This window comes from Neomonachus schauinslandi, chromosome 7 (genome assembly GCF_002201575.2).
Source record: "Neomonachus schauinslandi chromosome 7, ASM220157v2, whole genome shotgun sequence".
In the NCBI taxonomy this organism is placed as follows: Eukaryota; Metazoa; Chordata; class Mammalia; order Carnivora; family Phocidae; genus Neomonachus; species Neomonachus schauinslandi.
The window spans coordinates 137,542,875-137,569,188 of NC_058409.1; the positions used below are offsets into that span (position 1 = coordinate 137,542,875).

Here is a 26,314-nt window from a genome sequence, read left to right on the forward strand (position 1 = left end):
TAGGCCTCGATCCCAGGACCCTGGGATCATGACCTGAGCCGAAGGCAGACGCTTTAACCACTGAGCCACCCAGGCGCGCCGAGCATGCAGCTCTTGATCTCGGGGTTGTAAGTTCGAGTCCCACGTTGGGTGTAGAGATTACTTCAGAATAGAATCTTAAAAAGTTCAGTAAGAGCCAGCATTATAAAGTTGGTGTAATGTCTGGCACACGGTGAGTTCCTGGTGTGTTAGCCTTCCTCGTTGCTGCTGCTCTTTCATTACTAGTACTGTTATTACTAGTACCATTGCTACAGATGCTCTTAGTGCTACCGTCACCACCACCACAGTAGGGACTCACAAACGCAGAGCAGTCCGCGCTCCAGAACAGAAGCGCTTCAACGGGACCAGGCACCCGCGGGTGGTCGTAGTAGCTGCTCGCGTGGGGTCACTTTGGGCTCGAACTTGTGGACGAGGAGAGGAGCTCCTGCGCTCTGGGGATGCTTGGGCAGAATCTGCAGGGATTCCAGTATTAGAAGCGGTAACTGCCGTGTGGTGTGACTCCCGTCACTCAGTCTTTGGACCTGTTGCATGAAAACACCGCAGCTGCCCTTCCTGCCTTCCTGGGTGGTAGAGCTGAGTGCGTGCTCCCCTGTATGTATGTAGTTTGGAAGCTGCAAAGTGCTATGCAGATGTTGTTAGCTAGGAGCATTTTCTGAGGAGTTGGCTCTCTTTGCCTTCTGTTACACATTTAATTTGATCATCGTAGGCTGACGGAATTCATAGAGCAGTTGGAAGGATTGAGATGCCGGTAGAATGCTTCATTCGTTGGTGGAAACATAGCTCCTGTTCAGTGAGTAGTAGCTGCTATTTTTATTAAATTAGTTTAAGACACAGCCTTTTTTTTTTTTTTTTTAAAGATTTTATTTCTTTATTTGAGAGACAGAATGAGACAGAAAGAGCATGAGAGGGTCAGAGGGAGAAGCAGACTCCCCGCCGAGCAGGGAGCCCGATGCGGGACTCGATCCTGGGACTCCAGGTTCATGACCTGAGCCGAAGGCAGTCGCTTAACCAACTGAGCCACCCAGGCGCCCCTGAGACACAGCCTTTTGTCATAATCCATCCCTGTAGATTTCTGTGCGTCCTTTGGACTAGAAATACATTAAATGACCTTGTTATGTAGCGTGACAAACTCCCACATTTCCATGGTCTGACACTACAAGATGGTGGCACACATAACATTATGACACTCCGCATAGAAGACTGACAGAATTAAGCCACTAGAGTGTTATCAGTAATTACTTTCTGGTTGATTAAAATGTCAAACTAACAAGGACACCGTGTAAAGTGGGAGCTGAGGGAGTCTCCCGCAGGGTGATCTTGTCCTAGAACAAAGCCTCTCTGACAGGAGGCATCTCTAATCCTGTTGCCTTAGAGGTCGAGGCTGGGCAGAGATGTGGAGGTTATAAAGCTTCACGTGGGAGCAGTCGCCTTCCAGTTCTCCGTGCTCCTAACCACGGGCCATTGAAAGTACAGGACTGCATTCGCCACGAAACAAAGGGACTCTTGAGAGCCAGGATAGGGGTGTGGACAGGAAGCGCTCTGGTGTGGGGACTCCGCCGTTCCACTCTTTTAATTTCCTTCCATTCAGTAAAATCTGAATAGAATACAGCCAAGAGTAGAAACCACCGAGACGTCCTCCCTAGGGACTAGCTGATGAAGTACGTCCTGGTAGTGATGTTGCTGTGCGGCTGGTGGAAAGAACATGGGGCACCTGTGTGTCTTAACAGCGATGTCTTTAGGTGAGAACGAAATGTAGGGCATGCTTTCATTTGCCTTTTTTTTTTTCTTTGACAAAGCTTGTGTGTGTGTGTACCTGTATGTGCTTGTTAGGTGTGTGTAGAATGCACACACGGTCGTGTGTTCGTACGTGCATTGAATATGTCCAGACGGAGTCGCCGGAAGCTGGCCAGAGTGGTTTTCTCCAGGAGAGCTGTGGGATTTTCACTGTACACATTCTCTGTGTTTCTGATTTAAAAAAAAAAAAACAACAACAACTTTGGATGCAGTCATTTAACCATAACTTAACGGAGAAATGAGACTACTTTTATTTCCCAATTTCTTTTACATTCGTCCCTGAACTTCATACTGAGAAGTTACTTCATTGTGTTTTGCAGCTGAACTGTTTCCTATAGAAACACATTCTGGTTATGTCCTATAAGTAGTTAAGAAAAAGAATGGGATATTGAGCATGTTCTCTAGAAACACATTTTGAGGACCGCTTGGACCTTGTGGCTGGCATCCTTAAGAGTTCCAGTTACGCCAACTCCAGAACCGAGTTTTTCTGCTCTTGTTTTCGTAAAAGTAAATCAAATCTAGTTGGATAGAATTTGTTTTAAGGTTTTCTTGCAAAATTCACCCTCCAACAGTGAGAAACCTGGCTCCCACCACCCGCCATCCGCCTATTTAATTGTACAGTAGTAGCGGAATTGTGAACCTGTCATTCCCAGGGGAGAGTTCTATCAGCTATGGTACAGTGTGTCTATGCAGCTCCCTTTGCCCTTAGTCTTGCATACAGACCCCATTTCCAAAGGTACTTAAGACGGCCCCGCCCCCAGTCCTTCAGTGAGGTGGTTTTCAGGCCTTTGTAATACATTGAGATTCTTTTGTGACAATATACATTACTTCCTGGGATCCTCCAAGGTTCACTCTTGTGCTTTAAAATTCTCCGGATCTGGGCAAGTGTATCATGTGGTATATCCACCATTACAGTATCATACAGAATAGCTCCACCAACCTAAAATGTCCCTGTGCTTTATGTATTCATCCCTCCCCGCTGAGTCCCCGGGAACCACTGCTGTTTATACTCTCTCTATGGCTTTGCCTTATTCAAATGCCATATAATTGGAACCAAGTAGTAGACACGTATGCTCATTTCAGGCTGTTTTCCTGTAGCGCTATGATTTAAGGTCCCTCCCTGTTTTGGGGAGCTTGATATCTCTTTTTTAAAAATCTCTGACTAATATTGCATTATATGGATATACCACAGTTTCTTCAGCCATTCACCTATTGGACGACATCTTGATTGCTTCTAAATTTTGACAGTTCTGACTAAAGCTGTTACGAACATTCACCTGCAGGTTTTTGGGTGTTCGGTTCAGTTGGCTAAATCCTTAAGAGCATGCTTGCTGGATCATATAAAACTGTGTTTAGCTTTATGAGAAACTGTCTTCCAAATTGGCTGTATCGTTTTGCATCCAGCCACCTGTGAGTTAGCATTCCTGTTGCCCCACATCTTCGCCATCACTGGGTATTTTCAGTTTTCTGGATTTAATCATTCTAACAGGGGTGTGGAGGTATCATTGTTTTAATTAGCAATTTCCTAAAACAACTGCTGTTGAGTATCTTTCCATATGCTCAGTAGCCATCCCTAAATCTTCTTTGATGATATGTCCAGATCTTTTCCCTACTTTTTACCTTGGGTGGTGGTTTTCATATTGCTGAGTAGAAAGTGTTCTTCTGTATGTTGGATACAGTATTTTTTCAGATAAATATTTTTAAAAATCTTTTCCCAGTGTATTGCTTGTCTTTTCATTGTCTTAACAGTATCTTACACAGAGAAGTTAATCAATTTTTCCTTTGATGAACTGTCTTTTGATGTCGTTTCTAAGTCCTTGCCAAATAAGTACTCTGGAAAAGGCTGTAAACAGAACCACAGTTTTTTTTTATGTAACGCCGTCGTATAAGAGTGTGTGTATATGGTGTGTCGGGACCAATGGTAGGCAATTTAGTGACAAATTCATAAAATTTAGACCCTCCCCTGAGAGAATGTATCATCTACTGGGGACTTCACATGAATATGTCTAATGGACATGCAAATATACGTGCCAGGAGAAAACGCATGGTCAAGGTCACGTCCTAAGGCAAGTACACGTGTGCTGCCAAGGGAAGGGGAGGTGGCAGATGGCGCCGGTCAGATGCCTCAGGAACAGGTTTATGTATTGAGGAGGGAATGTTTGAGAGACCCCTAAAAGACCCATGAAACTCGCCAGTTAGAGACAATGGGAGGAACGGGTGGTGGGGCTAGCCCCAGCTGAGGAAGACAGGAAGTGACAGCTTTAGTCCAGAAACAGCTGGGGTTCTCTAGAACTTGAATAAAATGTAGGGTTTGCCTAGCTGTGTGTTGACTGGAAGGCTGGCTGGAGCCATAGTGTGGGGCCTGGAATGTGAGATTGAAGCCTTTGTCTTGGCTTGGTGTGTGCTGGGAGTTGGTGAGCAGGGGCGCAGCATGGCTGAAGTGGCGCCTCAGAAAGATTCTGCATGTGCGTGTGTGTGTGTGTGTGTGTGCGCGTGTGTGATCTGTTCCAACTTCTCCTTTCCTGTCGGGTAGTTGGGGTTTGCGTGGCTCTGAGGTGAACACAGCAGCTTCCAGCTGTAATAGTTGAGCGTTTTCTCCTCAGGGTTGGTGACCGCCCTTGGCCGGGAGGGGTGTCATGTGAAGGCTGTGCCTGGTGAGGGACAAATTTCCAGCTCTGTAATCCGACCTCCAGGACTGACGACAGCTTTTGCCAGTCAGTGTCACCATGTTGCTTCCCGTTCCTCACCTGGGAGGGGGCAGGGGGTGGCCTCTTTTCTAGGGGAAATGAGTTTCTGCCTCTTTGCTCAAGATGCAAAGTTAGCAAGCAGCAACAACTGTGTAAAGTGTTTAACAACCCGGGAGTGAAATGACTGATGTAAGTACAAAGAACTTTTGTCACTAGTTTAATGGGCTTTTGTTTAGTGCCTGTTCAAGGTCAGGAAAATTATATTGCCGCTTTGGTAACCATGCTTTTGAAAACTCTTCAAAGCGCGATAAACCTCTGTTCAATATTTATTAACTGCTTTTGAGAGTTTGATGTAGCAAACACAGCAAATAAAGATTGAGAGGCCTTGCATCTTTTTTTTTTTTTTTAATTAATTTTTTTGGTTAATTACTAAGGTGAGGATAGGCGTCCCATTGTAAGACTTTCTCAGTCATTACAGGGCTGGGAATGATAGTTTATTAGTGTAACATAATTGACTTTGGATAAGCCTTTCTGGAATCTTTGATTTTCTGTAGTTGAAGAAGGGTTATCAGAGGTGAGGTTTATGTTTAAAGGTGAATAGAGTAAAGGTATATCCGGTAATGGTAATGCAAATACAAATACACCTAAGATATTCAATCCTCTCTGTAAGGTTAGTTGCAGTGCTTCTCCCCGAGTCCGGAATATTTGCTTACCAAAATAAAGAATCATGTAAGGGTTCTTTTTATTAAATAATTAGCTTGTTTTATATTTCTCAGGATGCCAGGGACTAATCCAACATCATATGGACTATGAAATAAGTCCCTCAGTTGCAGACCTAATATGTATGTAAATAAAGGTGAATGTACTTCACATGGAAAAGTAGGTCAGGATCCATTTAAAAATATGAGGAAGAAATAGGACCCTTTAATTTTAGAATGTTATACTACTCACTTTGAGAAACAGTCCACCAAAGAGGTGGGAGATTAAGTCTTGTGAGATAGAAAGTTAAAAATTTTTTTCTGTTAAGCTACTAAGGGCAGTAAGGAAGGCACTTGTCGGTAAAATATTCAGATCTCATGTTTGGTTTTTCTGTGCTCCGAGGACCTGGATTGTCAGGCCTATGGCTTGCTGCCATGTTGCATTCTAAGCAGATTGGAGCCAATCTCCAATTTGGACCCAGTTGTTTGTTGGGTCCAAACAGAAACGGGCATTTCATGCTGTAACCTGGAGGGTTGCTCTCAGTCTATGGAAGGAACTTCCAGTTTCCTCTTCTACAAGATGGAATCATCTGCCCTTCTCACCCACCCAGTCAGAGTAGAGAAGTACCTTCTGCCTGAAGTCGTGGCTAGCCCCGCACCAAACCCCGTGGACCTCTGTGTGGCAAGCCAGATTCCCACTCTTCCTGAGTTCCCAGGCCTCCTTGCCTGGTTTCTGAAATCTCTCTCAAATGCTGAGAAGCACGAGAACTTTGAGGGTCCATCGATAATGAACTCGCTCTATTTTCTTAAGTAAGCACAGATTGAATGTCCTCGTACTGTAGACAGGTGGCTATTTCCAAATTCGCTGACACCCTTCTTATTATCTTTATGCAATATTTATGAAATTATGAAAGGCTAGGTAATGTTCGGGGTAATCAGATTCATTAATACATAAATGCATTTATTTCTGTCTCTGATTGTGAAGCGTCTCCCCTGTCCTGGGTCCCTGTTTATCAGCACCTCTCTTGCCCTTTATTTAGATTTGAAGCTGCAGAAGGTAGGGCTTGCTCGTAACTGGATTTTGGGGGGAGGTCTTAGCATGTTCTCAGTCATTTGTTTTGTCTAGGCATTCTGAAATCTTTTTAAGATGGTAGGGGAAAATAGTTTTCCTCATTATTATTATTATTATTTTAGAATTGAATTACCCGAAACAAATACATTCAATCCTGTCTCCAGGATGAAGACTTTCCCTCACATCCATTGCTGCTTGTCCATTTTATTTTTTAATTTTTTATTTATTTTTTAAGATGTACATATTTATTTTAGAGCGAGCACGTGCAGGAGGGGCAAGAGGGAGAGAGAATCTCAAGCAGACACGGCACTGAGTGCAGAGCCTGACCCAGGTCTGGATCCCACGACCCTGAGATCAGACCTGACCCGAAACCAAGAGTGGGACACTTAACTGACTGCGCCAACCAGGTGCCCCACTGCTTGTCCATTTTAAATGCCTCCATGTCTTGTGTGGCGTTTAAAATACTTTAAAAAACTGGCTTTATTTAGATAGAATTCACATACCATACAATTGACCCATTTGAACTGTACAATTTGGCGGGTTTTTGTATGTTCACAGATAAAGTGCCCCCATCACCACTGTCAGTTTTAGAACTTTTTCATCAGCTCACAAAGAAACCCCCTACCGTTGGCCTGCCCCCCCACACACACACACACATACCTACCCCCACTGCTTCCACCAACCCTAGGCGGCCACGACTCTGTGTCTGCAGAGTTCCCTTTCTGGACATTTCATATGGATGGAATCCTATAATATGCACGTGATTTTTTGTGACGGGCTTCTTTCACTTAGTAAAATGTTCTAAGGGTTCATATAGTGTGTATTAGTGCTTCATTCCTTTTTAGGACCAAATAATACTCCATTGTGTGAATAGATAAACTATATTTTGTTTATACATTCATTTGGGGTTTTTGTTTTGTTTTCATTTTTTTTAAAGTAATCTGCACCCAATGTGGGGCTCAAATTCATGACCCCGAGATCAAGAGTCACATGCTCTACCAACTGAGCCATCCGGGCACCCCCATGCATTCATCTGTTGGTGGACATTTAGGTTGTTTCTACTTTATTCTTCCAGTAGCTTCACACTTGGTCTCCTTGCTTCTCTTTCCCTTTTTCACTCTATTCCATGCAGGACCTCTAGAATCCACTCGATATCTGGGTTTTTATACCTTGTAAAAACATGTTATTTATTAAACATCTTCAAAGACATATAGCCATGTAGAAAAATAGTCATATTGTATATACATGATTATCTCCTTCGTTCAGTGCAGCCTAATTTTTTCATTTCCTTTTTTCCTAGCAACTTTTCTTCCCAGCGTCCATAATAGCGCCTCCAATCCCAATAAGGACTAAACCTGAGTCTTCCTGTGCTTTTCTGCACATACGTATCTAGATTTAGACAGAAATACCTCAGAGGTACTGTGGGTTTGTTTGCAGACCACTGCAATAAAGTGAGTATCACAAAAAGCAAGCCAGATGAATGTTTTGGTTTCCCAGCGCATATAACATTATATTATTCTGGAGTCTGTTAAGTGTGCAGTAGCATTATGTCTTTAAAAAAGTGTGCATATCTTAATTTAAAGATGCTCAGCACCATTTGAGCTTACAGCAGGTCATAATCACTGATGACAATGAAAAAGTTTGAAGTTTTGCAAGAATTACCAAAACGTGGCACAGAGACAAAGTGAGCAAATGCTGTTGGGAAAATGGTGCCAACAGACTTGACACAGCTTTGCCACAGACCTTCAATTTGTGAAAAACACAGCATCTGTGAAGCGTGATAAGACGAGGTATGCCTGCATATTTATGCACATACAGTAAATAGGGCAGGGTCGATTTTTTGTTGTTGTTCTTTTGGGGGGTATTTTTGTTCCTTTGGGGTTTTTTGGTGAGGTCATTGTTTTACAAAAATGAGATTGTTTTAATACTTTCCTGCATCTTTTCTCAGCTTGCCAAAGGCCTGAGAGTCTACTGGCACATCTTTCACTTGGTCTCGTTTTTAATGGCTGCATAATATTTCGTGATGTGCCTGATATCAAAATATCCCTGGCCGTTCTTCTGGTCTTGTTTCCAGTTTTGACGCTGCCGACAAAGGGATCCTTGTACACTTCAGGTCTGACCGCATTCATCTCTTACTCTAAGCCTCTGTTGGTCCTTATCTTGAAAACAGTTGCCATCAAAGTTGGGATGCAGGAAGCACAGCTGCCCAGGTCCACTGCACCCTACTTTCTGCCCCAGACTAACAGCTGGACGCCCAGGTTCTTGTTCTGCCTCTTAGCTATTGTTTGTGCTGCATTCTCTGTGATACGCCCCTTCCCCTGCAGCAATGAATAGAAGTTGTTAGAGCCCAGATTCTGGGTCAGACCTGGGTTCAAATTATGTGTCCCCTGTACCTCCTCATACTTTGCTTTCTTCCGCATTCCTAAGGAGCTTAATTTTAATGTTTGATATGGTTTTATATTCGGCTTTCTGCTACGTAAGGAATGAGGATTGGTTGGTATACCTGGCACCCTTCTAAGTTGAAGGGTCCTGGGAGACGGAATGCAGCCCCTGTGAGCCTACGCATGGGGGCGGCAAGGGCCTAAGGGAAATGTCTGGACCTTCCTCTTAATGTTGCTGTGAACCTTAAACTGATTTTCAAAAAGTAAATGTCTCAGTGGGGAGTCTGCTTCTCTCTCTACCCTTCCCCCTGCTCATGCTCGCTCGCTCTCTCAAATAAATAAATTAAAAAATCTTTAAAAAAATAAATAAAAAATTAAATGTTAAAAAAACAAGGAAGCCATGAAAAGATTAGTGCTTGCCAGGGGTTGGGGGAGGTAGAAATGAGTAGGCGGAGCCCAGAGGAATTTTAGGGCAGCGAAACTACTCTCTATGATCCTCTAATGGTCGATGTATGTCATTATCCATTACAACCCTTCGAATGCGCAAGACCTCGGAGCCCTGTAAACTATGGACTCTAGGCTGTGATGATTCATGAGTTGTAACAAATGCAGCGCCCTGGTGGGGGTTGTTGATTAAAGGAAGAAAAAAAAAAATCTAGCCCCACTTTTTTTTTTTTTTTAGTCTTCCTTGAGCATGAACCATGAACCCTTGCATATAGTAGGTGTTTAAAGCCCTGGTTTATAGCCATTACTTCCAAAGTCCATGTTATTTGTTGCCATCAAAACGTTAGGCGGTCTCTGTCAGAGCAAACTCCAGCTCTGGAAAACTAGTTCCCAGTGAAGACCAGTGTGCGCTGGTGAAGTTTGGGAAGGAAAATGCCTCTAAGTTGTGACGTGTCCCGCCCCCAGCTGGGTCATCGTTGAACATTAAATTCGCCAGAGAAGGAAGTTGAAACTAAAAAGAGAAGCACGGATGGAAATACAGGCTTACCGTGCCCGCCCCCCCAATCTCCTGATTGCTGTGTGGGTTGCCCATGGCAACAATCTGCCTAGAGATCCCCCTTCCTGGTTAAATTACTACACAATTGCACCGCGAGCCTGGGAAGAGCGGCCGCTCCTGGTGGCCCCCTGCCTCCCTGCCTCCCTGCCTCCCTGCCTCCCTCCCTGGGCTGTATGAAATCCTACGGCCACACCACACTAATTAGCCCGAGTGGAAGGGGTTGTCATGGCGACCGCGCACTTCTTAAAGCACAGGAATGGTGTTCATTATTGTTCAGTGTCTTTAGCTGTGCCCGAAAGGTCAGTGAGGCAGGCATTTTCCATATGAATTTTGGCCTGAGCGCCAAGCTGAAGGAGGAATGTTCCTCGGAGAGGCTGAAGATGGTGAGTGTGGCTGAACTTTTTTGGATAGGGGTGTCCCTTTCGTAATACTTTTTTAGGACGTTCTAGGAACTGGTGCCAAATGAAGGAATCGTGGGGACATTGTTAAATAAGGGATTGGAAGAAAAGACGCACGGAAAAACAGTGTGGGTCCGGGAAGGGGAGAGATTGAGAGAGGTCTTTGAGCATCCAGTGATTGAATACTAAATTAGTAGGTGTCTGATTACGAATTTAACGAAGTTGAGTAAGCCTGATGCTTTATGCTGTGTTTGTTTTACGTTAGCTCTGTGCTAGTCTTTGTGGATGGCTACTGCTCAGATTATATTCCCAGATAATATAACGGAAGCATGTTAACCAAATACCTCTAGAACTGTTGCCTCTCTCCATGTTTTTAGAACACAAAGATAAGGCATAAGAGTAACTGGGGGTGACTTTTCATATTTTTATGTTTTTCTTCCTTTTCCAGGGATAAATAATCAAGACTAAAAACCAGGGAGCCACAATTTTTTGGAAGTTTGCCCTAATTTTTTGGCTGTACTCGGGTAGAATACTGCTGAGTAAATCAAGTTGACCACATTGTTTGTAGAAGGAATGAAATTAAATGTAAGAGAAGTCAGCCTGCTGTAGATGATAGCAGGCTATTCCATCAAAAGCTGTAGGGGAGATTTGCAGAGCATTCTTCAAATTTATTCTTCGCTAGTTTGGGAAGCCTGTGGGACAACGTGGCTTTAAGCCTAAATTTGTGTTAATGACCACGTTTATAAGGACTGCAAATTTAAGCCACTCTTTTTTTTTTTTTTTTTTTGCACTTTTTAACAGTGTACTTCCATCCTCTCACACTCTTTTTCAGTCATTTTATTTACAGTTGTGTAGGATAAAATACAAATTAGTTCAAGGGACTGGCTGTTTGGATTGAAAAACAAATCATTGCCCAAAAAGCCGAGAGTGGGAAATGGCCTACTTTTGGGCTTTCCCCTGAAAGACCATTGTCCTGTCAGCAATGCTAGTTTGTTTGGTAATGGAGTGGATAAGAGAATACATTTCAGGACATGAAGTTTTGGGTTGATTTTTTTTTTTTGTCTGTCTGTGGTTTGGATTTTCTGGGATTCATTTACTTAGGGATCATCTTGTCTCGATACATGGAGGATTTGACTAGATATTGAGAAAACTAAAATTCTGTATTTTTTCCACTGGTACGCTTTCTGTCTCCCCACTCCCCACCCCAGCCGCACCCACCCCTCCCTCCATCCCTCACTGGGTCACTCTATTCTTTGGCTAGAAACATGCCTTTCAGTTCCTTGAAATGGAAGTTCAAAAAGTTTATTGACATCCAGATGACACTTCCTAGGTTCTTTGAAAAACAGTATTTAAAATGGTAGTTATGTTTATGATCATTAAAACAGAAATTTGAACATGGAGATTAATACCAGCAAATTATTGGTATCTTTTAAGACATGATAATGGTGGTGTGGTTATATTGAGAAATGGTATTGATTGTATTTACGAATGAGATGATGTGAAGTCTGGGACTTCGGAAAAATTTAAGGGCAGGGACTAAGGGCTCCTGGATGGTGCTGGATTCACAGGGTGATGGTTGTTGAAGCCAAGTGATGGGTCCCTGGGGATGGGGTTTGCTTTCTCTTCTGTATTTTTGTCTGGGTTACGTGTGTGCGCGTGCGTGCACGTGTGTGTGTGAGACAGAGAGAGAGAATGGGGGGATTGCCTCATTCACTTTATCCTCTCACCGTTTCACATGTTCTAGATGCCAGACCAGTTTGACCAGGCGGTTGTGCTAAACCAGCTGCGATACTCGGGGATGCTGGAGACGGTGAGGATCCGGAAGGCGGGGTATGCAGTCCGGAGACCCTTTCAGGATTTCTACAAAAGGCAAGGCCAGGCTGAATAGATCCTCTTTCTTTTCGGAGGCACTGGGAAAAGGAGGGTCGTAGCAAAAGGTGACGCGGGTGACGTCTTTATGCGGCAGGTATAAAGTGCTGATGCGGAACGCGGCTGTGCCCGAGGACATCCGGGGGAAGTGCACGGCTCTGCTGCAGCTCTACGACTCCTCCAACAGTCAGTGGCAGCTGGGCAAAACCAAGGTAAAGATACGGAGAAAGAACCTTCATCCCCTGGGGCACCTGGGTGGCTCAGCCGGTGAAGCGTCTCCCTTCGGCTCAGGTCATGATCCCAGCGTCCTGGGATCGAGCCCCGCATCGGGCTCCCCGCTTCTCCCTCTCCCTCTGCCCCTCCTCACCCGCTCGTTCTCTCTTTCTCTCAAATCAATAAATAAAATCTTTAAAAGAAAAAGAAGAAAGAACATTCATCCCATCGAACTCCTGGGAGATGTTAGGGCAGGTATCCTGTGCAATTGCTAACAAATTATTTTTGAACTTGGGGTACAATATGGTGCCATCCCCACCGTTGTCTTTTGTCCTCCAGACAAAAGTTAATATTTTATCTGAAGTACTTGACTTGTCAGGAGCTCTGTTTTCTGAAACCTCAGACCCAGAGTGTGCGTGCGTGTTCCTGCAGGCAGTCAGCACATTTGGGCAGATGAGCAGTTCAATGCCATGAAGTGCTGGGCAGCCTCTGGCTTCAGAGAAGTGAGAGCCCAGACCCTTCTAACTGTTCGTGATCCGGACACTGAATGCTATCCCTGCCCCACAGGACGTGTTGTGCCAGAGACCAGCCAATAGTCCGAGATCTTGTAGGTTGACCAAAATCCAGTCTAGAAAAGCAAGTGAAGGTCATTTTTGGAACATGCTGGTGTGGCTGAGATGAGGTCTGTATCCATTTTATTCCAGACAGGAGCTGAGGGGCAGACAGTTTAGCCTCAACAGCAAAAATTAGCCATAAAATTGGTGGTGTGACCTCTTCTGCTTGTAGCAGGGAGCTGCCGAAATATTCACTTGCTGTTCACTCTTGTTTCTTCCCTCCGCTCCTGGGCCTCATCACCCGGGAAAGACAGAAATGTGACTTGGCACAGAAATGCAGGCAGCTGGGGCGGCTTGACCATTGAGTGTTTGGATGTACTCGAACATAAGAGGTGGTCCTCATGCCTCAACCTCCTGGCCCTCTGAGTAGCAATGCAGCATCCAAAAAATATTTTAAAGCTTCCACTCATATTACATTGTTTTTAACCAAAGAATTTATTTCTTTAAAAAAAGGGAAAAGGGGGCGCCTGCGTGGCTCAGTCAGTTGAGCGTCCAACTCTGGATTTCGGCTCAGGTCATGATCTCAGGGTCATGATCGAGCCCCGTGTTGGGCCCAGCTCTGATTGTGGAGTCTGCTTAAGACTCCCTCTCACTGTCTTAGTCCATTTGGGCTACTATAACAAAATACCACCGACTGGGTGCCTTGAAGAACAGACATTTATTTCTCACAGTCCTGGAGGCTGGAAGTCTGAGAGCAGGGTCCTCATGCGGTGGAGAGCAAGCTCAGGCTTCTCTCCCTCTTAGAGGGCACTAATCCCATCATGCCTTCCCCCCCCCCCCCCCCCGCCCTCCTGACATCATCCAAACCGTGTCCCGTGTCCAAATCCCATCACACTGGGAAATGGAGAGGACACAAACATTCTGTCCATTATCACATCAGTGACAAGTATGGATGTATCATGTGGGGACATTCAGCAAGGGAAAGTGTATAATGGACGTACTCTTCACTCTTAAGGTTTTTTTTAAGATTTATTTATTTAATTTAGAGAGTAAGAAAGAGAGTTGGGGGGAGGGGCAGAAAGAGAGAGGGAGAGAGCATCTCAAGCAGATTCCGCACTGAGCTTGGGGCTCGATCTTGATCGCATGACCCTGAGATCACAACCTGAGCTGAAATCAAGAGTCAGATGTTCAACCGACTGAACCACCCAGGCGGCCCATGCTCTTCTACTCTTGAGCACTTTCACCCTGGCAGGGATTTAAGATACAAACATCCAACAGGGTAGTGATGGCATGCAGAGGTATTGATTAGTTATCTGTTGCTGTGTAACAAGCTACCACTAACGTAGTTGCTTTAACAGCACATGTTTTAATTCCCTCACGGTATTATAGGTCAGGGCTCCAGGCATGGCTTACCTAGGACCTCTGTCGGGGTCGCCCGAACTGCAGTCAGAATGTCAGCTGGGGCTGCATTCCCTTCTGGAGCTCGGGGTCCTCTTCCAAGCTTATGTGGTGCCAGCATCTGGTTCTTCGCAGTTGTAGGACTGAGGTCCCTGTTTTCTTGCTGGCTGCCACCCAGGACCGCTCTGAGCTCCTGGAGGCCCCAGCAGTTTCTTACCATGTGATCCATCCCACAACATGGCAGCTCACTTCTTCAAGGCCAGCAGGAGAGCTCAGCCGGAGTCCTTATAATTCATGTATTCGCAGAAGTGACATCCCATCACTTGTCCATATTCCGTTTGCTAGAAGGAAGTCCGTTTCCACCCACACTTGCAGGATTAAACCAGGGTGTAACTCACTGGGGGGTCATCTCAGGATGTGTCCTCACAGGTTTATAGGTCTTCCTGCCTGGAATTCTCCTCCCTCTGGCCCCCACCTCCATCCCCTATTTATCTAACTCATCCTTCCAGTCTTAGCTTAGACATGGACTTGGACAGGAATCCTTTTTGACATTCTCCATTGCACCCCGCACGAAAAATACACCCCCAAACTGAGTCAAGCCCCCTCCTCTGCCATCTACATCAGTCCCGTTGTGACACTCAACATGGTCTTGTGCCGTCTTGGTGTTACCTGGTGACTTCTCTACAATCACCCAGGAGAGAACATAGAGTTGATTGTTCATTCTTCTACACAGTGCAAAGAGTAGGAGCTCAGTCAATGTCTGGTAAGCACTAGAAAACTATAAGGGATGGAACGAGGGTATCACTCATGTAGTCCCCCCGGGGAAACTTTCTAAAGATGGCTCAAATGGAGCTCTTGACAATACAATATCAGCCTGCTCTGACTTTTTAATCAAAAAGATACTGCATTCTCTATCAACGGCTACCCTCCTCCTATCCCACTGCCTTATACAGTGGAATGACAGCAAAGATTGTGATGTCTCAGACAATACAGGTCTCTTCTCTGAGCTCTCAAGAACCAATCCAACTTCACGTACAGTTACAGTTACATTATGGAAATGAGGCCCAAGCAAGGCTTGGAACCAGGCATAGCACAGGGGACACAGAGATATAATGACGTTGCCCTTCAGGTTACTATGTTCCCGGGAGAGAAGACATCCACGTGCCACCGATCAATCACACAGCGTCATCTCCTCTAGGAATAAGGACACCGCTTCTCCAGGAGAGACCTCACTGTGGATTGAAATGCTCAGGAAAGCATTCAGGATGAGGACATCTTTAAAGAGGAGTTAAACTTTAATTGGTGACCAGTTGGAGGTAGAAGTAGGATGGAAACTTGACGGTTCACAGAAACACTGGGAAGAAAATGTAAACATCAGAGCGTTTGAATTGTGTCCACTAAATAGCTTTGACCTTGACCACTGTTTGACTTAATTATACATTAGTGTGTGTTTTGGTCAGTGTTGCTACCAGAAGGTCTTTGTATTTAAAGCCTTGAAATCTAATGAACATCTGGATCTTCTAGTAAAGAAATTCCCATCACACGTGATGGAGGGAAACGTGGACAGTGTTGTAGTCGGCAAATGAAACACGGTACCAGGTCTAAATTAGTTGGCTCACGTAAAAACACATTTAGTACTTGGAAGGCAAGAATTCATATCTGCTGGGGACTCAGGTAGGAGTCCTGCCTGAACCTCCGGTGAACAGCCCGTCCAGAACATTCCCCTGTGTGTCCCCACTGTGAGGTTGAGTTGTGACCTGGTTTTGACTCTTCCTGCTGCCTTGTGACTCTGACACATTTCATTTTTCTGACCACCTGGACTCTGTTGCCAGACCTTTTCCCCTCTGTTCTATGGCAATAAAGTCTGCAAGAGGTGTTTTTTAATAAAGACATTTTACTAGAATAATCCTTGGGCTCTTGAACTATTAGGATAAGGATGAAAAAAAGCCAGATGAAATTGTTCATATTGTATGTTGAGTCGAGTTCAGCAGGGCAGTCCCTTGAGTGGGCACTGCCCTTTCCTGAGCCACTTGGTGGCACCTGCTGAGGGCAGCACTTCCATCCACAGAAGCTGGGTCATGCTGGCTCCATCTTGGCCGCGTCCCAGGAGGATGGGGATATGGCCGCTGCTGGGCTGGGAGAACGGACGTGGCTTTCTGTGTGTCCTTGCATAAATTCAGGGTGGATGTTCTTAAGCTGAGTCGGGCCTCTAAAAGTGTTCTGCTCTATTTGTTTGCCCTTCGGATTAGTGGAAGAGCATCTAGAGAAAGATGGGGAAGTAAATGTACTAGGTGGAGCAGAGAGCTCTTTGGGATGGGCATGAAACTTAACACTAAAGCAGGTATTTCTCTGATTCTGATTCAAACCAAGACATTCTGTAGACTTCCAGGAAGGTGAAAGACACTCTTCCCTTCATAAAGCTCTCTATTTGATCATGGAATAAATATGTTGCTCATTAGAACTGGCATTTTGTTTCATTATAGCCCCGCCACCATCGTGCTTCCCCAAGATTTGACTTTCATACTTTTATTTTATTTATTTATTTTTTTAAAGATTTTATTTATTTATTTGACAGAGACAGACACAGCGAGAGAGGGAACACAAGCAGGGGGAGTGGGAGAGGGAGAAGCAGGCTTCCCGCGGAGAAGGGAGCCCAATGCGGGACTCGATCCCAGGACCCTGGGACCATGACCTGAGCTGAAGGCAGACGCTTAACGACTGAGCCACCCAGGCGCCCCATGACTTTCATACTTTTAAATACTCCCCAGAGCAACAGCATTAGAATAAGATCTTTAATGCTGGAAAAAAGTCTCAAAGAGGTTTAAATACTTCTTGAAAGTCTAGTCTTGATGAAAACTGCTTCAGAGATTCGTATTTCTGAAAACTTTTTATTATCAAATAAAGAAGCTTTATACTTGCAGCTTCTGTCCTTTACTTTTTTTTTTTTTTTGGCCAAAGATGCAGTCTCTTCATGCATCAGTAGAGCATATAATTGCAATTATAGGAAGAGAGGTGTGTGAAAAACTTTTCTAGGAGAATTACTTGTGGTAGAGTTTTGCAAGTGCTCGGGAACCCGGAGCAGGAGTAGGTAAAGCTTCTGTGAGTCACATGGTGGTAGGATTCTTTATTCGCTTTTTTTTTTTGCCCAAATGTCTTGGAAGAAGCAGAGCAGAGTGTCTGGGAAAATGTGCTATTAAGAAAACATAATGCATCATTATAGGCCAGAATGACTCACAGGAGCATAAATCAAAACATCATGAGTGCGAGAGAGTGTCATTTAGCCTCCCGCCCACCACCACCAAAATGCTCCCAGGCTGACCGTTAATAGAAAAGCATAAGAATATTTGGCACTAATTCTTCTAGGAAATAGTTCAGAATTTCTTATGCAGACAGTAAATCTGAAATTATAAAATTTAAAGCTACCTTGATTAAGGGAGGGTCTTAATGTTTTCACGTCTTTTTAAATACTGGGAATTCTGATACAGAGTGCCAATTAGCAGATATACTTCCCTTATTTAATAAGCATAGGGTTGAGGTGCCTGTTCCCAGAAATAGGCCAGCAAATAGCTATGATCTGTTTTGTCCCAATTCTGGTATTCTTGTGAGGGTCAAACGGAGATGGAGCGGAAATGGTTCAATTCTAATTTCAAACTCTGTTTTCAGAATTACATTCTTTTTTTTTTTTTTTTTTTAAGATTTTATTTATTAGAGCACGAGCGGGGGTGCAGGGGAGAGAGGGAGAAGCAGACTCCGTGCTGAGCAGGGAGACCACTGTGGGACTCGATCCTAGGACCCTCGGGCCATGACCTGAGCCAAAAGCAGACGCTTAACCAACTGAGCCACCCAGGCGCCCTCAGAATTACAGTCTTAATGTCAACTTTTAAATGTGCATTAAAAGTTTTTGAGGCCAAGATACCGTGATTGTAATCACTTAACAGTCATGCAGAGAGAGTTTCCCTGTGCTAGTAAAGTAACATTTTGCAAAGTTCTTCGTTTTTTTCCCCGCTCCCTCCCTTTCCTTCTTTCCTTTTGTAACATAGAGTGTCTCTCTGTGTTTCTTGTGACTTACACTTCATGTGGGACTGGTGCTGGTCCATGAACTATTTGTCCCACTTAAGTGAGTGTAAACTTTGATGGCAACTTCATAGTCCTCTTTGCCTGTTGGATCTAATAACCAAAAAAAAGGGGGGGGGACTTTTATTTTCTGTATCTTCGCTTTTTCTTCCTAGTAATATATTTTTGCTCTATTTTTCGAATGTCTTAGTACATGACAGATGGAAAGTTAAAAAAACAAAGCAGCCCTTCGCCACAGGGAATTGGAGAAGCACTGTTCTAGAACACATGGCTGTGTGTTTGGAGCAAATTTACGGAGAGAGAGGAAAGCCTGACTTCCAAAAGTTATCTCTGACTTGGAGAGAACCTCCTTTTGCCAGCCATGTTCTTTGCTTCTGATGCGTCCCTTTCCCTCGGCCAGGTCTTCCTTCGAGAATCCCTGGAGCAGAAACTGGAGAAGCATCGGGAGGAGGAAGTTACGAGGGCGGCCATGGTGATCCGGGCCCACGTCTTGGGCTACTTGGCACGGTAAGAAGCACACAGAGGGGAGAAGCCGTAAAGTATAAAGTGGCAAGAGGAGGCCCCCCCCTGTATGTGTCACCAGGCGGGGTAGCCCTTGTTTGCTTTTACTTACAACAGACCTGGATGGAGGTCAGGACCAGGCTATGGGGAGTCTCAGCGTAGCGCTCCTAACTAGCGATGCCAGATGCCCAGTTGGCTTGACTTGGGTGAACATAGGCAAGGGGCCTCCTGCTGTCTCCATTAGAGCGATGACAGGAGGGGACAGTGCCGAGATATTTAAGTTGTTTACCCAGTTCCTGTGTGTCGTGTATTGAAGCCGGGCAGCCTGGCTGTTGACTTGGCTGTTGGCCCATCGGGTCCACAGAGAACCCCCCCCCCCCACCCCCGTGTTTGCCCAGTGAGGCAGCTTCTTGCCTTGTGCGCTAGAGTTCTGTCCATCTCTGCGGACCTGCCTGCTCTGTGAAACCCCACGCCGTTCCATTTTCTGAAGACCATCCTGCTGTGGCCTTTTTCTTTCCCCCTCATGAGAACGGGAGACTACATCAAATCTTTTTTGGAGCTGTTTACAAGCCAACCTCTCCCAGGACTCTTCAAAGTCAGCATTAGGGGTTATGGGCTTATTTAGCCAAGATAATGATAAGGTTCTTGCTTTAGTTTTGTTTGTTGTTATTCTTTTGTTTTCCTTCCGTTTTGTTTTGTCCAAAGGGGCCGCCTCCTGTTCGCTCCCGTCCCTGTAATGAGACGTTCAGAACTTGGCCCTCTTCTTCTGTCTTGTAGCATTAATGTAAACTCATTTGAAGAGCTCGGAGCCTCATTACCTCAACAGCTATTCTGTTGTGCTGTTTTGTTTTCCATTTTCAGAAAGCAATACAGAAAGGTCCTGTATTGCATAGTGATCATACAGAAGAATTACAGAGCATTCCTTCTGAGGAGGAGATTTTTGCACCTGAAGAAAGCAGCCATAGTTTTCCAGAAGCGACTCCGAGGTCAGATTGCTCGGCGAATTTACAGACGCCTGCTGGCGGAGAAACGGGAGGAGGAAGAGAAGAGGAAACGGGAGGAAGAGGAGAGGTATACATTAGCTTTCTTGCTCGGATGAAGCAGAAGGGCACCTTTTGAAAGTTTTAAGGTCAATATCCATTCTTGCAGCAAGAATTCTCAGTGGATGCTGCAGAACCTTCTGTTTGAAACATTACCTCCTGGTGGCTTGGATATAAAATTCCTTGGCAGCCTTGAATACCGAGTTCTGTGCATTTTTATTCATGCACAGAATGAGCCAACTGACCAGAGGAAGAGGGTCCATCCTTCACCCTTTTTAAATTGTATTTAGCAAAGTTATCTTTTAAAAAGGTAGTGCTCTCTCAGAAACGTGCTTCTGAGATTTTTTTTTTCATTGCTTTTGGTTATTTTCACCATCTTTTTCCTTTACATTTTTAGAGAAAGAGAGAGGGCACGAAGAGAAGCTGAGCTCCTCGCCCAACAGGTAAAGAATGCTGTTGACCGTGTGCCATCTCATCTGCCCCTTTCCTTCCGACCTCAAACACTTTGATGTAAGGATTCAAAACGAAAATAAAGTATAAAGATACAAGAAGAAGAGTTTTAAAGGAGATGCTGATGATGCGCAACCCGCTACAACTGAGTAAAACTTAGTGAATGTCTGAGATTTTAAGCATCATTTCTATAAACGCCTGTAAGCTCTGCATTAGTTGGCTAGCACTGCCATCACAAAGTACCACAGCCCGCGTGGGTTAAACAAATTGTTATTTCACAGTTCTGGAGGCTAGACCCCCCAGGATGAAGGTGTCGGCAGGTTTGCTTTCTGACCAGGCCTCTCTCCTTACCTTGCACGTGGCCACCTTCTCACTGGGTCCTCCCGTGGGCTTGCATTTGCGTGCATGCATCCCTGGTGTCTCTGTGTGTCCCCCGATCTCCTCCATCTGTAAGGACACCAGTCAGATGGGGTTACAGCCCCCCTCATGGCCTTATTCTCAATCACTTCTTTCAGAGCCCTGTCTCCAAATACACATCCTGTGGTAGGGGGGATTAGGGCTTCAACATCATCCATTTGGTGGCGGGGGCACACAGTTCAGCCCATAGAAAGAAAGCACAGCTCCTCATGGTTCTTTATTGCAGAGAAGGAGCAATGCTTGTGCTGGTTGGCGTGACCCTTGCTGACCTCCTCCTTCCTCTTCTGCCCAGGAGGAAGCCGCCCGGAAGCAGCAGGAGCGGGAAGCCTTGCAGAAGAGTCTGAGGGAAGCGGGACTGCACTGTGACCTGGAGAAGCAGAAGGAAAACAAGCAGGTGGAGGAGATCCTGCGTCTGGAGAAAGAGATCGAGGACCTGCAGCGCATGAAGGAGCGGCAGGAGCTGTCCCTGACCGAGGCGTCCCTGCAGAAGCTGCAGCAGCTGCGGGACGAGGAGCTCAGGCGGCTGGAGGACGAAGCGTGCCGAGCAGCGCAGGAGTTCCTGGAGTCGCTCAACTTCGACGAGATCGACGAGTGCGTCCGCAACATCGAGCGCTCCCTGTCCGTGGGCAGCGAGTTCTCGGCCGAGCTCGGGGGGCCGGCGGAGGGCGCGGGCGCCGAGAAGCCCAGCTTCAACTTCAGCCAGCCCTACCCGGAGGAGGAGGTGGACGAGGGCTTCGAGGCCGACGACGACGCCTTCAAGGATTCACCCAACCCCAGCGAGCACGGCCACTCGGACCAGCGAACTAGCGGCATCCGCACGAGCGACGAGTCGTCGGAGGAGGACCCCTACATGAACGACACGGTGGTGCCCACGAGCCCCAGCGCGGACAGCACGGTGCTCCTCGCCCCGTCGGAGCACGGCTCGTCCAGCGGGGAGCCCGCCTACTGCATGCCCCAGGGGGGGGGGCGGCGGCGGCGGCGGCGGCGGCGGCCTCCTCCCCTCCCCGGACGGTGACTACGACTACGACCAGGACGACTATGAGGACGGCGCCATCACGTCGGGCAGCAGTGTGACCTTCTCCAACTCGTACGGCAGCCAGTGGTCCCCGGACTACCGCTGCTCCGTGGGGACCTACAACAGCTCCGGGGCGTACCGCTTCAGCTCGGAAGGGGCGCAGTCCTCGGTGAGTATGGCCCGCGGGGGCCTGGGGGGTGGGGTGCGGGGGTGGACCTTGTCTGTGACCCGCGCCCCGGGGGAGCCCAGGTTTCAGAGTCGGGCTCTTGAGGATGATCCTCCACCCCTTTCTCTGGCCAAAAGCAATCGCATTAGTAGATGGAGCTTTGATGTGCTTGCTGTAGGTTGAACACAGAGCCCAGACTCGCCTAAGAAAACTGGCATTGCAAATGGAAACGCAAGCTGTGTCTGTCATAGCCTCCCAGCAGGTGGGGAAATAAAGCCCGCCCTAAATTAGAACTAGAATGGCCAAGGGCACACGGGCGAAAGGTCTAGCCTTTGGGTGGCTTCACGGTCCACTCCCCGGCATGTTCTACCTGGTTCTGCGCTCCTTAATGGCTTACACCTGCTCTTTCTAGTATATGGGTTTATTTATAGTTGACTTTTATTTTTTCCCATTGGCTCTGCCTTAAATAGCCCCTTGATTTTCTAAGGCTTGAAGGTATTCTTATCATTGTAATTTAAAGGGAATTAACTTTTGTATGGTTTGATTAAAATTATACCCTTGAACAGCAGTGTTTTTAGAACAGCCTTTGGATGAAAGTATGTCTCGCATCGTATCAATTCGATAGATCATTTGACCTTACAGGTCGGTGTTTTGTAATTCTTTTGATGACCACCCTGTGTTGTAAATGGTACGAATCCTCCTGTTGCTTCTGCCAGGTTTTGTTTTGTTTTTCAATGTTGACAGATGCTGGGCATTTTTGTTGACTTTTCTGTTTGGCTCACTGTTGGCTCTCTCCTTCTTGTCCAGTTTGAAGACAGCGAAGAGGACTTTGATTCTAGGTTTGATACAGACGATGAACTTTCTTACCGGAGGGATTCGGTGTATAGCTGTGTCACCCTGCCTTACTTCCACAGCTTTCTATACATGAAAGGTAGGACCCATGTCCCCAGGGCGCCTGGGGAGGGGGGTGCGGTAGAGCCACGGACCGCTGAGGTTTTGTTTTCACGGAGGCTGATTGAGGGGGACCAGGAAGATCACTCTCCATGGCCCCCACCTGGCGTTAGGTCCTCTGAGGTGAACGAGGGATGCCGGGGGTGCCATGATCATACCACAAAGAACGCTGCTTGGATTCTCACAGCATTAGGCCAGAGGATGCAGCCACCGTCACCGTCTTCGGGCCCTGTCTCCTCTCTCTTGCCACCCCATCTCATTTCTGTGCTCTTTTCCTTTCTTCCTACATCTCCCACGCCCCGGCCAACACACACTTTTCCTTTCCTTTCTCTCTCTCGCTTCTGCCGCAGTTGGCGTAGCCCGTTATAATGATACACTGCACCTTTCCCTCCCGCGGGAGTGTTAGAGAACCTAGAAGGGTTTCCTATACGTGGGAGAAAAGTAAAGATCTGAGACAGGGTGCACCTTGCCTTGACTGCTTATGACACCTGCTGTCTACCCCACACTTCATGACAAGGATTTGGGTTGTATATTTTGACCGCTGTTAAATTTTGAATGTCTTGTATTGGCCCTTAATACTTAAGGACTTCAAAGCATGCTCCTTCTGGAAAGGAACTTAATTAGGCCCTTGTGGTCATGCCTCTTCCGTGTTCTCAACTCTGACTTATATTTTTTATTTTATTTTTTAAGTTTTTTTATTTGGGTGCGGGTGGGAGGAGCAGAGAGAGAGAGAGAACCTCAAGCAGGCTCCACACTCAGCACGGAGCCTGATGCAGGGCTCGATCTCACGACCCTTGAAATCATGACCTGAGCTGAAATCAAGAGTTGGACACTTTAACCGACTGAGCCTCCCAGGCACCCCTCAACTCTGACTTCTAAATCTGTGACAGGGATCATGAGAAGCCACAGTCCTCACCAGGTTTTGGTAGGAGTTTCACATGGATCCCTGAAAGAAGGGTCTGTCTGGTTTCTCTCACGGCTCCAGGCTACATGAGGAACCAGGTCCAGATCTGGGGGATGGGCAGGGGTAACCAAAACCATCATCCCGCTGATGATGCCCTTCACTCTGCCACCCCTCCTTTCCTTTCCCTTCCCCGTTTCTCTGTCAGCAGGTCTTCCTGACTCTTCCTCACTTTCTTTTCCACTGCCATCTCTCCTACCTTCTGTTTCCCTCCATGAAAAAATTTTTATTCTGTGTTCCCTTTCCCTGTTTCTTCTGTTCTTTGCCTTTGCTTCTCCTTCCTACTGGCATATTTATCTTTTTTCATATTACTTCTCTGCCTTAATAGTTTTCCTGTTCTTCACTTACATTTTTATTTTCATTTGATTTTTTTTTTTTTTTTTTTTGCTTCTTCTGCACCCCCCCACCCCCCACCCCGCCATCTTCAACATCAGTCTAGCTACGAGTATCAGTCACTGGCTTTTCAAAGGTCTGCTGTTCTCAACCCCAGAGCCCCAAAGTGCTCATGGAAACCTCGCTAGGTTTAGTTTACAGGGGATCTTCCTATTGCCTGAAGTCATTGGTGGAAATTTTTATAGGTGTGCTAAAATGAAAAAGATTGAAAATTTTGAACTGAGTAATCAAGTGTTCACTAGAATACTCAATAAAAGAAAAAAATTTAGTCACAAATCAGAAGTTAATCTAAGAAGTATGAAATCAGAGCATTTTAAGATTTTTGTCATTCATTTCTGAGGATAAATATAAGCTTTTTATTTGTAGTATATATTTCCCCCACCCCTAGTTAATTCTAGTTCCCTAAGTTAGCTTTAGAATTCCCTATATAAGTCACTCTTCTATGGCATTTGGATTTATTACATAATTGATTAAAACAAATAAGATTAGAAAAAATAAAGATCTACTCAAAGCATTAAAATCTTAAGATTAAAGCATGAAGAGCCCAAGAAGGTAAACAAGTGAATTTTTGGCAAACTCCTCTTAATAAAACAAGTTGTCATATAAATGCGTCACCTTCTAATCTTTGACACATCATCATTTAATCTTCAATAAAGTATTTATAAAGTTGTGACCAAACGTTTGAGAAAAACCAATGATAAAGAAAATCTAACCACCAGATTATATTTTGAGCATAAATGTGTTTGCACCAGCCTAATAGTCTCCATAAAGGGTTTGCCGTTACGAAATTAATAGCATTGATCGAATTCTCCGAATGATGAAGTATTGAGAGAGCACCCAGAATTGGAGAGGGACTGCTGGGAGTGAGTCCCACTCTTAGCATAAGACCAGTAGAGTGAATAAACTCGAGGTGATGGCTATGGTGATAACGGGTATAATCTGTGTCTTCAAAACAACTGTGAATAACCTTTATTGTTTAAAAACATTTTTTAATCAAAGTATTAACTAACATACAGTATTATCTTAGTTTCAAGTGTACGACGTAATGAATTAGCGTTTGCACACCTTGCTCAGTGCTCACCACTAGAAGCCGTAGTCCCCATCTGTCCTCCTACAACGTCCTTAACCTTTATCACCTGAAGACAATAAGGTCATAGAATAACCTTGTACTACCATTTCCTCTGGGCTTGCTTTGAGAAACCCAGATTAAAGCCACAAATCAGAAAGAAGTTTGATTCTGGTATCCCTTGGCGAGTTTGTAGTTTGTTAGGAAACCGCCCTGGAGCGTGGCGTGGTCCCAGACTTCTCAGCCAAGCGAGCAGACGGTGCTTTAGGTTTAAGAAGGGGCATGGGGGGAGCGGGGGCAGTGCCTGGGGGGCTCAGTCGGTAAAGCTCCTGCCTTTGGCTTAGGTCATGATCTCAGGGTCCTGGGATCGAGCCCCATGTCGGTTCCCTGCTCAGTGGGGAGTCTGCTTCTCCCTCTCCCCCTGCTCGTGCACGCACTCTCTCTCTCCCCCCCAAAGAAAGAAAAGGCATCGGTGTGTCCAACGAAAGCAAGTGCCTTGCACGCCAGACCCCAAGTAATGTTGCCATTACCTCATCTGTTTCACTGTGAGGTTTAGTTCTGTGCTCACTGAAGCAATCATTGAAGAAATTAATCTGAGAAGGTCTGTGTTCAAGCCACCTCCAATCTGGAAAAGAAAGCATTTTCTTTATTCTTTCAGGATCTGTATTCACCTGTGCCTTATTTTTAAGACTGGCTGATCAAAAAATGTAACTCGTCTCTTTATAATAAATTACTGAAGTAGATTCAGTATCCTTCAGTGGATTCCTTAAGAGATTTTTTGATTGATGGTGGTTAAGATGTCATCTTTGACCGTCCTTGGGAAATCTAGAATACTAAGATAAAATTATTCTGCTGGAAAAATATTAGAAGTTTCTTTTAAAGGTTTCATTTTTAAGTAATCTGTACACCCAATGTGGGGCTCAAACAACCCCAAGATCAAGTGTCACATGCTCTTCCGACTGAGCCAGCTAGGTGCCCCCTTAGGAATATTTTTATCTTGTAAAACATATATGTATATCCTTGTTTTACTTCTCTTACTGAAAACGTTTTCTACTAAATAAATTATGGCTAATTCTCGTTTCATGTCCTAAATCTACACTTTTTACATATAAACGATTTTCAGATGATGATACTTTTCTTTGAAAAGTGTTTATCCAAAAAAGCCCTGTTTTATTTT

At 45.4% G+C, this 26,314-nt stretch overlaps 1 protein-coding gene across 1 annotated transcript in view; it reads left to right on the forward strand.

Moving 5' to 3' along the window:
• MYO10 (myosin X) overlaps window positions 1-26,314 on the forward strand; it is a 209,187-nt gene that overhangs the window by 157,886 nt on the left and 24,987 nt on the right. The window contains 8 exon segments of the mRNA XM_021702489.2: window positions 11,814-11,938; window positions 12,036-12,150; window positions 18,578-18,684; window positions 19,540-19,749; window positions 20,116-20,161; window positions 20,878-21,555; window positions 21,557-21,769; window positions 22,574-22,697. Of these exon segments, the coding sequence (XP_021558164.2) occupies window positions 11,814-11,938; window positions 12,036-12,150; window positions 18,578-18,684; window positions 19,540-19,749; window positions 20,116-20,161; window positions 20,878-21,555; window positions 21,557-21,769; window positions 22,574-22,697 (1,618 nt within the window).